The 16,305-nt window shown below is 31.4% G+C and overlaps 1 protein-coding gene across 1 annotated transcript in view; it reads right to left on the bottom strand.

Annotated features, from left to right (window-relative positions):
* Positions 1-16,305, bottom strand: part of LOC115883421 (orexin receptor type 1-like) — a 452,630-nt gene that overhangs the window by 128,885 nt on the left and 307,440 nt on the right. The window contains exons 3-4 of the mRNA XM_030901781.1: positions 12,088-12,306; positions 5,868-6,042 (exon numbers count right to left, since the gene is read on the bottom strand). Of these exons, the coding sequence (XP_030757641.1) occupies positions 5,868-6,042; positions 12,088-12,306 (394 nt within the window). The remainder of the gene's footprint in view (positions 1-5,867; positions 6,043-12,087; positions 12,307-16,305) is intronic.

Raw genomic sequence — 16,305 nt, forward strand, 5'->3', positions numbered from 1 at the left:
TTTTCGGTAGTTTCATCTCAATACCTTTTTTTGGAGATATTTGCTTTTGAAGAAGACACTAACATTTTTTCGTAATTTTTACATTAAAACTATGCCTTTGCTTTTAGTCCTAGTCAACAGACCTATGAAATAGTGTTTATGATTTATGTAATGTCACTGTTATTGAAAAATTATATTATTATTGTCTGTTGGCTGTTGGGCAGTTACTCTACCAGAGATGGTATAAAGTCCGGAAATTGTATCCGCTATAGCTGCTTTAATTGAAGATGATACAGAACAAAATTATCTCGCTAACAGATTTAGGTGTGCACGAAGTACAGTGCAGTGGTTTCCTCGAGACAAGTTCTAGGCGTCCAGGAACATTCGTATAACTTCGAATCGAGACGATCGACATATTCTTTTTCAACATATTTTCAAATTTAAAATGAATTGCACCTAAGGAACGTGAACGGACTCTAAGAAGAAGATTAAACGAAGAAAATCTTATTAAGAAGGTCTACTTCGGGACCACAACTTACTAGGTCTGTTGACTACGACCAAAAGCAAAGGCATGGTTTTAATGTAAAAATTACTAAAAAATGTTAGTGTTTTCTTCAAAAGTGAATATTACCAACAAAAATAAAGCTATTAAAATGAACCAAAAAACAAACTATCGAGAAAGGATGTACAGGGACATCATTTTAAGTGTCTCACTCGATTTATAATTTTCCTGTTTGGTATTTAAAGATAGTAGAAAGATTTCCTAATGTAATTTTTCGCGAGGATGCCGATTTTCTACATTAAAATTTTTTACAACGTCAATTTTGACAGATACGACGCCATCTTGATTTTTTTTAAATGGAAACCCCCACATATTTTAGCATGGTCCGGTAGACATATTTTAGCTAATTTCAAAGGAATATAGTTTAGTATACTTTGCTCTTACCGTTTTCGATATACAGTGCATTTAAAAATGAAATCTTTAGAATTATTTTAAGTGACTCATCCAGTTTACAATTTTCGAATTTTAAAATTCTTGAAAATGTCAAATTTGACAATTACGACGCTTAAATTTTTTTATTTATTTATACCTCGATTCTTCTTCAATATGACCTTTACATACCGGGTGATTCCGGAAACTTTGGCAGCATATTTTGCAGATAAAAATAAGTAAAAAAGTTCGTATAAATGTCCTAACTTGCTTAGTTTCGGAGATACAGGGAGTAGAACTATCATTTTTATTTCGATATTTTCCAAATAATATATGAAGTAACGTTAATACTTTGATGAAAATTGGTTTCCATTTAAAAAAAATCAAAATGGCGTCGTATCTGTCAAAATTGACGTTTTAAAAAATTTTAATGTAGAAAATCGGCATCCTCGCGAAAACTTACATTGAAATATCTTTTTACTATCTTAAAATAGAAAAGAGGAAAATTTTAAATTGGGTGAGACACTTAAAATGATTCTGGAACAATTCATTTTTAAATCCACTGTATATCGAAAACGGTAAGAGCAAGGTATACTAAACTATATATTTTTGAAATTAGCTAAAATATGTCTACCGGATCATGCTAAAATATGTGGGGGTTTCCATTTAAAAAAATCAAGATGGCGTCGTATCTGTCAAAATTGACGTTGTAAAAAATTTTAATGTAGAAAATCGGCATCCTCGCGAAAAATTACATTAAAATATCTTTTTACTATCTTAAAATAGAAAAGAGGAAAATTTTAAATTGGGTGAGACACTTAAAATGATTCTGGAACAATTCATTTTTAAATCCACTGTATATCGAAAACGGTAAGAGCAAGGTATACTAAACTTTATATTTTTGAAATTAGCTAAAATATGTCTACCGGATCATGCTAAAATATGTGGGGGTTTCCATTTAAAAAAATCAAGATGGCGTCGTATCTGTCAAAATTGACGTTGTAAAAAATTTTAATGTAGAAAATCGGCATCCTCGCGAAAAATGACATTAAAATATCTTTTTACTATCTTAAAATAGAAAAGAGGAAAATTTTAAATTGGGTGAGACACTTAAAATGATTCTGGAACAATTCATTTTTAAATCCACTGTATATCGAAAACGGTAAGAGCAAGGTATACTAAACTTTATATTTTTGAAATTAGCTAAAATATGTCTACCGGATCATGCTAAAATATGTGGGGGTTTCCATTTAAAAAAATCAAGATGGCGTCGTATCTGTCAAAATTGACGTTGTAAAAAATTTTAATGTAGAAAATCGGCATCCTCGCGAAAAATTACATTAAAATATCTTTTTACTATCTTAAAATAGAAAAGAGGAAAATTTTAAATTGGGTGAGACACTTAAAATGATTCTGGAACAATTCATTTTTAAATCCACTCTATATCGAAAACGGTAAGAGCAAAGTATACTAAACTATATATTTTTGAAATTAGCTAAAATATGTCTACCGGACCATGCTAAAATATGTGGGGGTTTCCATTTAAAAAAAATCAAGATGGCGTCGTATCTGTCAAAATTGACGTTTTAAAAAATTTTGGTGTAGAGAATCGGCATCCGCGCGAAAAATTACATTTGAAAATCTTTCTACTATCTTTAAATACCAAACAGGAAAATTATAAATCGAGTGAGACACTTAAAATGATGTCCCTGTACCTAGATGATAAAATTATTTTTAAATTTCTTGCTGTCTTAATGTATTCCGCAGGGTATTTTAAACTTTCACCTAAATATCAATATTTTGTTTTTCGTTGTATAATAAATTGACAGATGTGAGCTTTCATTTTTAATTGTTATTAAAAATTATATTATATAGCTATATATTGCTTAAAAAATCATCAAATTATCCTTAGGAAGTCATCAAAATCGGCCCACTAGAACAAAATATATTAAACTTTACAATACATCAAAATTTTAAGGTGCATAATACTAAAGTTTATAGTAAACTGAGTTTACGAATTAAATTTGATACATTTTATGCAGTGCTAAAAAATCATGAAAATAGGGCATAGGAAAATAGTACTTTATTTATTAAAATTATTATCTTTTAGGACAGAAACAGCTATTTGAAAAGATTTACAATAAATAGAACCATAAAATATCTGTAGAAATTCCTGCCAAAATTTAGGCCAAAGATCTATAGAAAAAGCAAGCAATGTAATAACGCTGTTCACCGCGCGCGTTTGTCTGAGAGAATAATTTACCCTTAAGAACATTTGATACACTGGATATATTTTCGTTTTTTGTCACGAAGATGTATCGGTTATGCCTCCGCATTCATCAGTGAGATAAACAATAAAACAAAACGATCAACAAACATCGTTACTAATCGTTAGGCCTAAAGGTTTTAATAAACTTTTTTCTTCCATTTGTAGTAGAATCGTAATTTTGCTTTTGTATTGTTCAGATTTTGGTTTATTTTTTCTCACTCTCATTTGATCTTCAAAAAACCAAGATATTAATTCAGTGGTTAAATCATATAGTAAATAAATAAACGGGTTGTTTACATTTTGCTTGTATAATTTTGGTCAAAACAAATCAATGTATACAGGGTTATTCACCTCATTCGACACGGAGTATTGTAGCCATACGATTAGATTTTTAGAAATTGTGATTTGAAATTGATTGGAATGTTTGGTGGACTACTAAAGCTACAATTTAAAATTATTTTCTAAAGATACAGAGTGTCCCAAATAAATAAATAATATTAAAGTTGTATTTTTTTTAATAGATACCCTGTATATTATTACATTTGTAGTTTCTACAATTAAAATAAAGATAAATTTGATTAAGGTTTACCGCATTATAATTTATAATCTTACTGTTTTTGAAATATTTATGATTTTGTGAAAATACAGTAGCAAATTTAATACTTCATCTTTAGGCGTGTTTAAGTTATTAAAACCAAATATAATACTACCTTATACAGAGTGTCCGAAAATTTATTTTTATTAATTACTATCTGTAAACGGCAATAACTTGTTTAATTTAAATGGAACACCCAGTATATTTTACATGAATCCGATGCACAATTTAATTGTCTATCAAAATGTATTATACCATTTTTTACCTATCTCTATAAGTTTGAGAAAAAAACAGAAAATGATTTTTTTTTAAATTTAGACCTCATTTATCAATATACTCATGGCTTTGCCTATGGAATATATTACACATACAGAATTCAGTTTTTTAGTCTTTGGAGCAAATATGAATCAACGCAAACAGTTAATTAATGTAGTTCGTATACTAGACGCATACTAGTTGATTCTCTTTTACAAATATTTAAATAGTTTTTTTTTATTTTCAAAGAAATAAGCGAATTATATCGACAATAATAATATCTGTACTTTTGGAAAAATTTGTTATATCTTGAAAAATAATCAAAAATGTCAGTATTCCATGGGTATATTGATAAATAAGGTCTAAATTATAAGAAAATGCATTTTCTACGAAAACTTGTAGAGATAGGTAAAGAATGGTATAACACAATTTGATAAACAATTAAATTGTGCATTTGATTCATATAAAATATACAGTGTGTTTAATTTAAATTAAACAAGTTATTGCCGTTTAAAGATAGTAATTATTTAATAAAAATTTTAAGACACTCCGTATAAGGTAGTATTATTTTTATTATTGTAACCCAAATTTTATTGAATAGAAAACCTTCATTACGATATTTGGTTTTAAAAACTTATATACGCCTATAGAGAAATGAAGTATTAAAATTGTTGCTGTATTTTCACAAAATCGTAAATATTTTAAACATGGTAAGATTAAAGTGCGGTAAACCCTAATCAAATTTACCCCTTTGTTTAAATCGTAGAAACTAAATATGTAATAATAGATATTATACAGGATGTAATTACTTAAAAAAAAAACAACTTTAAAATACCGCTTAAAAATACAACTTTCATATTTTTTCTTTATTTGAGACACTCTGTACGTTTTGAAAATAAATAATTTTAAATTGTAGCTTTAGTAGCCCTCCCAATAGTAGTCCCTCCTAATTAGTAGTACACTCACAATTTCTTACCAAATATCTTATCATTTGGCTACAACACTGTTGTTAACTTAGCGGTTTTCAAGCTAGATCTAGCGGTTTATTATTCCAGTTTAGCAGGAAAACATATTATTTAAAGGCTAGCGGTTTTAGCGGTTTACGTAGTACCCCCCATTTTTGATTAAAATATAAGTAAAACTGACACAAAAATTATTATTTCAATTCTAAAAAAGACATTTTTTTTCAAAATTTGCCTCAATAATCGCGTAATAATCATATACCCCGCTGGCAAACAAACCTTTAGGTCGGCGTTTACATGTATAGGAGTGAGTCGTTATGGCAATCTAGTAAGTCGGAGTGAGCAAAAATACGAAGTATTTATTACATAACTACTTAATCTGATGCTAGATTCCATGCGCTTGAGAAAATACTCGCCTTCTATCTTTATTCAGTGCATCTTATTTTACTAAGCGTGTTGACCGTACTCTTCGTACACATGAAAACCGGCACCCAAGACCAGAAATGCCGACCCTTAGTATTCTTATAGTACATAGGCCTAGAATCTTAGAAGTCACTTTAAATTTGTCTTATCTGGTGATGAGAGCCCTAAAAACAGGTTCAAAAATAGGCGAAAAAGCACAATTTCAGGTTCAAAATCGCTCCTAGCAGATTCTAGCAGTTTTTAATATACGAATCTAGCGGGTATCCATCTTCCAGAGTTAGGCACCCTGCGACAATACACCGTGTCGAATGACGTGAATAACCGAATAACCCTGTGTAGTTAGTCGATTTTTTAAAAATGTCTATGGTTGAATTATATTTTTGCGTTAATGTAGCCTAATTCCGTTAACATGACTCTTTTTGACTTTGATACTACACGTAGATATTTACTTACCGTATTATGGATAAAAAATGAACGGGAAAAAAGCAGAAAGCAAACATGGTGACGACAGCTACCAACATTTTGGCTGCTTTTCTTCTGGATTTCAGCTGTCCTTCTGTACTAGCGTTCATATTCATGGCAAAGGTGTTTACTGATTGGCCTGATCGTGATGAATCAGATTGTGAATCTAGAAATCAAAATAATTAAGTGTTACAATTAAAAACACACGATGGTTCCAACGTTGGTTCCAACCTAGGAAGTAACATTTGACACGGATTTCGACAATGTTATACAATACACATAACTTGCAACTGTGTCTTCCACACGATGTGGCAAATGTTAATGTATCCACCGTAGGAAGGTGATAAAACTGCGATAAAAGAATGTGATATTTTTGGCGATTCAGGTATAATAAATGCTGTCAAAGAAAAAATTAACAAATCTCCGGGCTGTGATGATTTGCCACCAAATGTGGTAAAACGTTAATATTGGACAATGTAGAATATTCTAAAATATTTTTCAATAACTTTCTTCAGAGAAATGAATTCCCTAAAGAATGGAAGAGATCCAAATTAACTCTAATAGAGAAACCCCGGAAGCACCTAAATTATCCACCAAAATATCATCCAATTTGCCTCATTGATGTAATCGGGAAAGTCTATGAGAAACTCATTAATACGCGACTCTTGGAAGAAATTAGGAAGAAACGAAATGGTATGCACCCAAACCAATATGGATTCGTAAAGGGGAAATCTACCACACATGCCATGAAAAAAAATATCGGATATCGTGAAAAGAAAAGCCACATGGCATAATGCTTTGATTTTAGTTGACGTTAAAAATGCATTTAACCGCGCGTCATGGGAGATAATTATTACGGAACTTAGAAGATGGGGCATAAGTGACTATTTGGTGAACATAATAAGAAGCTATCTTGATAATAGATTTATAGTTCTCAATAGAGAAGATGAAAGGGAGGTATTCGGTGGCGTCACACAGGGCTCGGTGCTAGGGCCAACTCTGTGGAACATACTATACGACAGTGTCATGGAGCTTCCTGTACCAGGTGGGACAGAATTGATCTGTTACGCCGATGATCTTGCTGTGATAAAAACAAAAAAAAAACTAAAAGAAACAAAAAAAATAAACGACCTCGACCTAATGCAGACTGGATGATACACTAAAGGTTATAGCCAGATGGATGCGTGAGCACAGACTCGAAATAGCTGTGGAAAAAACAGAGGCGATTTTACTGAGCTGCAAGAGAAAAGTTGACCATATAAAGTTTAATTTTAAGGATATAAAAATAAATCCAGTAAAGCAAATCAACATCTTGGATTTCACATAGATCGTGCACTCACGATGAGCCTGCATATCAAGGAGGTGTGTTTGAAATCACAAAACGAACCGTGGCTAACGTCATATTCAGGGCCTGACTGTTTTGACAGTTCTACCGAAGTGGTCGAGAATTAGTAGTCGTAAACAAACCTCTTGTTTTCATTAGTTTCGCAACAAATCTGTGTTTTTTACGCGTTTCTATGCTAATAAAATTATACTAAATAATTTTGAGTGTACTCTGAGTGAATAGTGAACTATCTAGATCCGATTCATAACATCGTATCCGCGAAAAAACATACTTTCGGTAAAAATTATAGTAACACCGGCGATGCGGGCTATGTGTCCGGCCTAGGAAAAAGTTGGGGAATTTATATAAAAACATAATTAATAGCGTTAGTGTTAGTGTATAATGTTAAACCAACGTAAGTGACGTGTATTTTTAGGTAAAACATTTTTCGTTTCTTTATTTTTTCTTTGTGAAATAAAAAGTGCTGCGACATTGTTCTGTGCCTGTGCCTTGTAGCAGCAATTATAATAAGTACTCAGGATCTGTCTACATTCTCTTTCCCAACAATATTGTTGCGGACCCGTACCGTGTGAACTCGGCCTTAGAATTCAGGCGCCTGCTATGACTCATACGCCCACCGACGTTCGAAGAACGAACAAGAATTTACTAGACAAGTCTGGACTGTCTGTTTCTCTCGTATATAAGCCGATGCCCGAAACCTGAAGAGGAGAGAGATAAATAACCGATCGACGCGTACAGTTACAATCGCCGCCCTGATTCAAAATAAATTTCTGTTAGATAAATAATTAGATAAATTGTAAATAAGTTATAAATAGTTCTTTAAGTCTTTTAATCGTTATTGTTTTTGTTAATTAGTGTTAAATAAATAGTGTTTAAATAAATTGTGACTTTCTATCCACACGGAACCGACGAAAAACGTAACAATTGGTGTCAAGTGTGGCGTGTGTGATGAAAAACGTAACAATATTAACTGTAACTAGGTCACGTCCAAAACCTACAGAAGATGCTGTGCCTACAATTTTTCCAAATCAACCCTCTTATATGACTGTGCATGTTCCCAAACATCCCGATGAAAGAAAACAGGATTTGGAAATTCAGGATGAAATAAATATTGAAAATTATTATTATTATTATGAAATATATATTATTATTATGAAATGGCAATACATTTTAAAGAAATTAAATGAATTTTACTTTATTTCAGTATTTTATATAAAAAAAATGATATGTTTATCTTTTTATTTACGATATATGGAGATGGTTACTTGATGAACATCGAACTACAAATTACTTAATGATAATAGTTAATTCTACCTGATATCCACATTTTTTAAATATGTTAGGCAAATTTTTACAATTATTTTTAATTAAACTTTAAAATGTATTCTGCCCTTATCATATACAATAGATTTTCTTAACTTGTCGATAAAGTATAGATTTCAAATTTTTTAATATTTGGAAACTTTATCACAAGGTATATCATTACTAGTTGCTGAATACTCGCTAACGTAATTTTAGGACATGCTTTTTACTATCTGGATTTTATTCTGTCCATCTTATGCTGTTGTTTATTTCATATTAATATTCGTGTTTTAGATCTAAATTTTAATGCTATTCAATTACTTTAACGCGATAAAAAGTTAATGTTACTTTTTAATACCTTTGTGTATAATATTTTTCATATTTATATCTGGCAAAACTATCAATAAATACTATTATTTATGCAAAAACTATATGCAGTACCATATGGCACAATACAAAAGCCCGACTATTGCGGTGACGTCACAAATCGATGTCTCTGGCCTGTATCTCATGTTGGTTATGAACGAACTGCTAAAGCGTTATCCGCAATACTGCCAAACGTTCGGGGCCCAACACCAGCCATCTCAAAACTGGTCCAAAATATACTAGAGGCAAAATACAGCGAAGAGCAGGGGTAATCAAACAAAAAGAACAGTTCGGCGTCTAATTGAGAAGGAAGGTGTTTGCCATATCATGTGGGACCGGCTTACGCCAAATTAAAGCTCTATGGGGGTCGTGCTAATTTTGTTGCTTGGTACTTTTATTCAATGGTTTAAAGGGAAATTTTTATTTAATTCAATTAATAAATTTGTAGATTTACAGTAAACTGTAGTAATATTAAATATTACAATATCTTAATCTTAAAGGGGCCTAAGCACAATAATACACATGAAATTTTTCGCTCTTGGAATAAGAAACAACTACAGTTTTACAAAAAATTACGTCTGTGTATATCTCGTTACTATAAATAGTAAGAAATCCAATTAGGAAACTTAATGAAGGTTTGGTACCGTGTAGGATGTATCGAAACGTTACTAGCTCAAGATAATTACCAGAAAAACTCTAGATTGGAAATAAGTGAAGAATTGGAATTTACAGAGAAAGAAACTACGACAATAACTAACTTATATTAATTAGAAGTATCGATAGTTCTTTTTTGGTTCTATTTAGGTTAATTCCACTATAACAAACCTTATATTATACAGGGTGATCAAACTTTTATAGGCGTATTTTAACGCTTATTTGAAAAAGAAAACTTTAAGCAATGTATGTCTACGGATTGTCTTAACAAGAGGAAACGCTTTTTTATTATTGGCATTTTTTAGAAAAATGCATTCTACATTAAAATGTTTCCTCGTTCTAAAATGGTTTTGATTGATGAGAAAGTATAAAGGGGATTAACCACTTTAAAACAAGAAAAAAATTTAATGTACAAGGTGGACCATTTTGGTTGTTTCTATAGGGTATCTAGGAAACCTTGAGAAATATTCAACTTTTGATACTGCAGTCTCGGGTTCTTTTGTTGAAAAAATCACAATGGCGCAAACGGATCATGGCTATCTTGATCGGTTTCGAAGCTACAGGGGGATTCTCAAATTTTGTACTTTTTGAAGATGTTCGATAGTTTGTTTATTTCAGCAACTGCGCCAAAAAGGAATTATACATTCTAAAGGCACTTTTCTGTGTAGAATGCAGTGGCGTAGTCAGATTTTGTTCGAAAAAAATTTTTTTAGATATTAACTATACTTATGTTTTTTTTAAATACAACCCCCTGTATATTTTTAAATTTCCTAAATCAGTTTGCCATGGGCTTCTCGAAAATATATAACACTATATATTTATTTTCACTATTAACTTTAAAATTCCAATTTATTTAAAGATATCGACTTTCCTCTTGGTAAGTCATGCCGAGTATTAAAGGAAACAAGCGAATATCTACTTTCAAATTAATCCATGTATTAGCAATTAAATAAATTCGAAAAATACGAAGCAAATAAAAATAAGTGTGACAGAAACAAAAGAACATATTTTAATACAAACTCAACACAGCTTACTTCAATCGGGCTTCTCAGTTAATATAAAAAATAAAAACACAAAGACTACATTAAATGTTCAAACTGCTGCCCATTATTATCTAGACGGGGTTGGCACCGTCTCTGCACGCCGAACAGCATTTCGAATGTGTATGTTGGTTACACTTTGTAAAGCCACAACAAAACTATCTTGTAACTCTTCTAATGTTCTATTTGCATTTCGATAAATTTCGTTTTACAGAAAGGTATGTCTTGATTACCATGACAATCGTTTACTTTGTTACTCGGCGTGGCCTACTACCAACTGGATATTTTAAGAAAACCAAACCAAACCAAACCAAACCACAAGTATAGTTAATATCTAAAAAAATATTTTTTTTCGAAAAAAGTCTGACTACGCCACTGCATTCTATACAGAAAAGTACCTTGAGAATGTATAATTCATTTTTGCGTAGTTGCTGAAATAAATAAACTATCGAACATCTTCAAAAAGTACAAAATTTGAGAATCCCTCTGTAGCTTCCAAACCGATCAAGATAGCCGCGATCCGTTTGCGGCATTGTTTTTTCAAAAAAAGAACCCGAGTCTGCAATATCAAAATTTGAATATTTCTTACGGTTTCCTAGATACCCTATAGAAACAACCAAAATGGTCCACCCTGTACATTGCATTTTTCTAAAAATGCCAATAATAAAAAAGTTTTTCCTTTTGTTAAGAAAATCTGGGGACATACCGTAGAGCATATAAATGCTTGGATATATCTACCGGGTCGTTGGAAATATATACGAAATCCCATTCAAATTTTGAACTATTCAAATATTGGCTTCCCTATTGATGTTATAGCGAAGTCGTAAATAGATTTTTTAAAGGTCTACGTTTGGTAAACACACTTGCCAAATTTAAACCATTTTGGACAAGCCGATTTTGAGTAATTTGAGAAAAACTGCATTTATTTTTAAAATAAAACTTAACAGGTAACAATCAAACACCAGTCAAAAACCGACATACCTTAAGATGTCACTGTCATTTTCCAAAAACTTAATTTTAATATTCAGTACCTACTAGTAATAGTTTATTGTTATATACCTAAAGAAAAAGTAAGCAGGATAAAATGGTAAAATGGATAAAATAGCTTAGACAGTGTGTCTGACATGTTTCGGTTAATTTCCCCTGAAAATTCAAATTAAATTACTTTTGACAATGACAAAATCAGAGTTTGTAAACGTAAGTTATGTCTTTGACTGGTGTTTGATAGTTACCTGTTCGATTCTAATATAAAAATAGAGGCAATCGTTTTTAAATTGCTCAAAATCAGCTGGTCTAAAATTGTTCAAATATGTGTATTTACCATACATAAACCTTTAAAAATATATTTACGACTTCGCTGTAAAATCTGCAGGAGAGCCAATATTTGAACACTTCAAAATTTGCATGGGATTTCCTTTGTTTCCAACGAGGATGCACCACCCGGTATATTTTATTTAATTCACTGAAACATCAACAATAATAAAAATAAATTTGGAACTCTTACTTGTGCTTTGTTGTGGAGCATGGCCTGACCTCCACAACACCCTGATGATCTGGGTGTAGGCTACAGACATGAGAACTAAAGGCAAGAAGTAGAAGACGATCATTTTGACGATCATGTAGATGGTGTCAGTTTCTTCACTCCAAATGGGCGCGCATTGGGTGAAGTAGGTGTATTTTTTGTTGTACGGTTTGGAAATCAAATATATTGGCTCCGGTATTTCTGAAAAGAAGAAAAATTATAGATAAGAGGTTGCAGAACAAGAACATTTATAAATTTTTCCTAAAATTAACTAAGAGTTCGACCAATGAGTACAGGGTGGGTCAAATTGGACGCTTTTAAATGGAAACACACCTATAGGAGATAGACGAAAACTAATATGGGTGTCTGGATTGGATTTTTATTAAAAACATGATGGTGTTACGGAGTTACGGGGTGTTTTTCAAAAATATTAATTTTTAATAAATCTCTGTATTTTTTTGCTATAGAAAATGTTGTATTTTTATGAAATTATTTCCATAGCAACTTTTTACGTAAAATTTAATGGTTTAAGTATATTTTTCTTAAATCAATAATTTAAGAGTTATCAACAGAAAAATTGATTTTTTATTTGGGACACCACCCTGTATATTTTTATTTATCTGAAAAGGACTTAAAATTACTTTTCCAAAAATATAGCTCACTTGATATTTTGTTATAATCCCCTTCGAAATACAGAATTTTTAAAATTTCGTCAGTTTTAACTAGTAGGCTTTGGACCCCTTATTATTGATATGCCTTTAATGGAACTCGAAAACATATTTTTCCAGTAAGACGAGGCACCGTCGTAGAATGCTGAAGTTATCAGCAAATTTTTGCAGCCAATTTCGAAAATAATTATTAACCAAGATCCCAGCCGTTGGGGACCGAAGAATAAAGGTTCTTATTAGCCGACCATACCAATAGGTATGGTAGGCTATTAAGATCGGCAAAAAAAGTTTTTTAATTTCTCTCAAAATAAGTTATTTGGGTCATAAATGACCTAAATACAAAATATTTTCATGGTGTCCGTGTGTCCGTCTGTAACACGATAACTAAAAACCGCTAAACCGATTTTAACCAAATTTGGCACAAAACTACTGTGGCACCCGAGAATCTGGCCTTTAGTTTTTGGTGGGGGTGGGGGGTTGGTAAGGGGGTATGGGAGGGGGTTAAAATTTAAAAAAATCGTATCTCCAAAATTACAGTAGTTAGCGAAACGCGGTTTTCAATTTAAGATATTTGCAACTAATTTTGTAATAACATCAAAATCAGTCAAAGTCGTAGTTTTTGAGATAAAAAAAATAGGAAAAATTCTTTTACTTTGAAACTAAAAGAACTGCCTACCAACTTTTTATTAACATATTTTAGTATGGGCCGCTATACGTGCCTCTTGGCGCCAATTTTTTTTAAATTGCCCGTATAATCTAGACAAAAATTAGAAGTACTTAGCGGTTATGCGAGAGTATCTTTCACCCTCACTGAGTTAACGAATTTCGCGAGAAACGTTCAAAAACGGTCCTGTCTGCCCATAAGAGAAGACGGTCGACATGTCAAACACCTGTAGCAAAATCTCATGTCTTGGTTTGTTATTAATTTTTATTGTTATTAGATATAGTTTAAATGAGTTGATGTTGTTAAATTTTGTTTAAATTGTTAGAAAATTCCGGATCTCTCATTGTAAATATTATTTTAGTTTTATTTGCTGCTCACAGCTAGAATTTTTTTGCATTACAGCCGGCGCCGTTCAAAGCTTACTTATTGAAAGTGTGCGAATTTTTAAAAACTGTATATCTTGAAGAGAAATCGAGCAAAATCTCAAGTATGCTATATTTTTTAAATTATTTTCAATGAATTGAAAATATACAGGGAGTCCTATATAAAAAATCAGATTTTCTGTTGCTAATTCTTAAAATATTAAATTTAATTTTTTTTACTTAAACCATTAAATTTTACGTAAAAAGGTGCTTTGGAAATGTTTACATAAAAATACAAAATTTTCCATAGCAAAAAAGTTACAGCGATTGATGAAATTTGAAAATGCACATTTTTGAAAAATACCTCGCAAAGGTAGTATCAGACATAGCTACTTTTGTTGCACAGCATATTAAAAAACTGTGCAACTTGATCTGCTGCAAGTGTGAATACCTAGGCAACCTGCAACGTTGCGATCGCAGCTTGGTTGCGTAGGCTACTTTTTTGTTGCGCGCAGTTTAAGAAATAGCCGGTGTGAACAGTTGTTGAGGAAGGTTGCAAGGTGCAGCAAAATATTACTGATCAGTTGAAACTTTTACTGCGGACATCGGTGCAGTATTCTGTCGGTATGCCCAAAATGTATACACTTTTTTCAGTTAACTCCAGGATTTATATGTAGGTATTTAGTAAGATGTAGTTAAAATCCACCTTTTCCAAACGCAGAGAATTTTTAAAGTGCCACTCGTCTTGAGCATGCAATTCAGTAAGTAAATTATTATTGAATGGATCCAACTGTTCGCGCTTTCTTATCCATTCCCTGACCCACACTCTTGTTTTTTTTGTCGCCGCTTCTGTTTCTCCGCCAAAGTCACATATAAATATGCCGCTGCTAACACTGTCTCGTCATCCATTTAAAAAATTCACAGTTCTTTACAAAGATGCAACCGGGGGGGCATTGAAAATGATGAATAAAAACGTAAAAATATGATTAGTGTTAATATGAGTGTATTACATACATATGTTTAAATAACGAACGTTATGGATGAATGTTAAATAACGAAGTTTATGGCGCTCTTTTGTGACGGCTTTTTATGTCTTAATAATTATATATAGGGTGTTTTAGAACTCGAACCAAAGTCGAAATTTTGCAAAATCTCAAAAAAGAAAATCTCTCGAAAATAATAAATAGTAAAATGACATTTACCCTCTATGGATAGAACCCTACCTATGGTCCCATATAAACTGTATACTAAAATAAATATCTTTGACATATAATTGTCGTTTTTCTTGATATACTCCCCTGATTTTATTTTATTTTTCCAGAGCACTAATACTCTCTTTATGTTATTTTTTATTCCTAGAAGGATGATTTGAAGAAGAAATATTTCGTTCATATTATTGATGTCACTAAATAAACCCTTGTATAATATGTTATACTTCTAGATGTTATAGTAATGCATTTTCGTACAGCAAACTTTCATTCCCTATTCTACTCCCTAAGGGTACGAATTTCATAAATTCCTATGTCCAAATAATTAACTCATGTTTTTTAAATGATCCTTTGTGCAAATTTTTATATGTATAATCCAGAGGTCACGAAGGTTTATATAATTTTTTACTAACTTTACCCATTTGGTTGATGAATTTCAAAAATCTCTTCTTATTCTTCTTTCTGTAGAATTTCATTCTTCTAGTAAATGATTTTCATACAACAAATCGTTCGACATAATTTTACACTCTAAGAGGATGAATTTTCTAAAATCGCTTTGCATACTAATTCACTAATCACTAATGTCCTGTAAACGAACCTTTGTGCTAATATTGATGTATCTAAAGCTAGTGGTATGAACTGACCCCTAAAATATCTAAAAACTTGATATATAATCTCTATAATCTAACTGACACACCATTGACAATGACAAATAATTGTTTTCTGGAGGTATTTTGTGTAGGTGTTTTTCAGGTATGTTTTAATATTTATTCGTTTTACATAAAGAAATACCGATTAAACGATATAATAATACTTCATAACAAATCTAGACATATATACCTTTCATTTAAAAAAAGAATCATCAAGATTGGTGAGGCGGTTTCGGCGGGATGGATGTAACAAAAAAAAATATATAAAAAGAGCTTTTATATATGTATCCCACTTCGGTATCACAAGCTGAATTTTTCAGGGAAGGAAGTACAAATACGTGATATGGGGACCCTTATTCCAAAAGTAGTACAAAATTAGACTGGGAAAAAGGGCACTATCATCAAAAATCGATATATTAATACCACCGTATAGAGAAAACAAATACTTATTTTTTGATCCAGTACAAAATAAAGTCTTCGTAGGGAGTAATTTTTTATAATTATTTACAAAAAACATTTCCATTAGCGCTTATGACCGAAAAAACTTTAAACATGAATAACTCATTTCAATCATGCGAAAATTTGGTTTAAAAATGGACTTTTAAATATAACTTTCATTTAATGAAAAACGAAGGCCTAAATGAAAAA

The sequence above is a fragment of the Sitophilus oryzae genome, unplaced genomic scaffold (genome assembly GCF_002938485.1).
Source record: "Sitophilus oryzae breed Bouriz unplaced genomic scaffold, Soryzae_2.0 scaffold_1899_pilon_pilon, whole genome shotgun sequence".
In the NCBI taxonomy this organism is placed as follows: Eukaryota; Metazoa; Arthropoda; class Insecta; order Coleoptera; family Curculionidae; genus Sitophilus; species Sitophilus oryzae.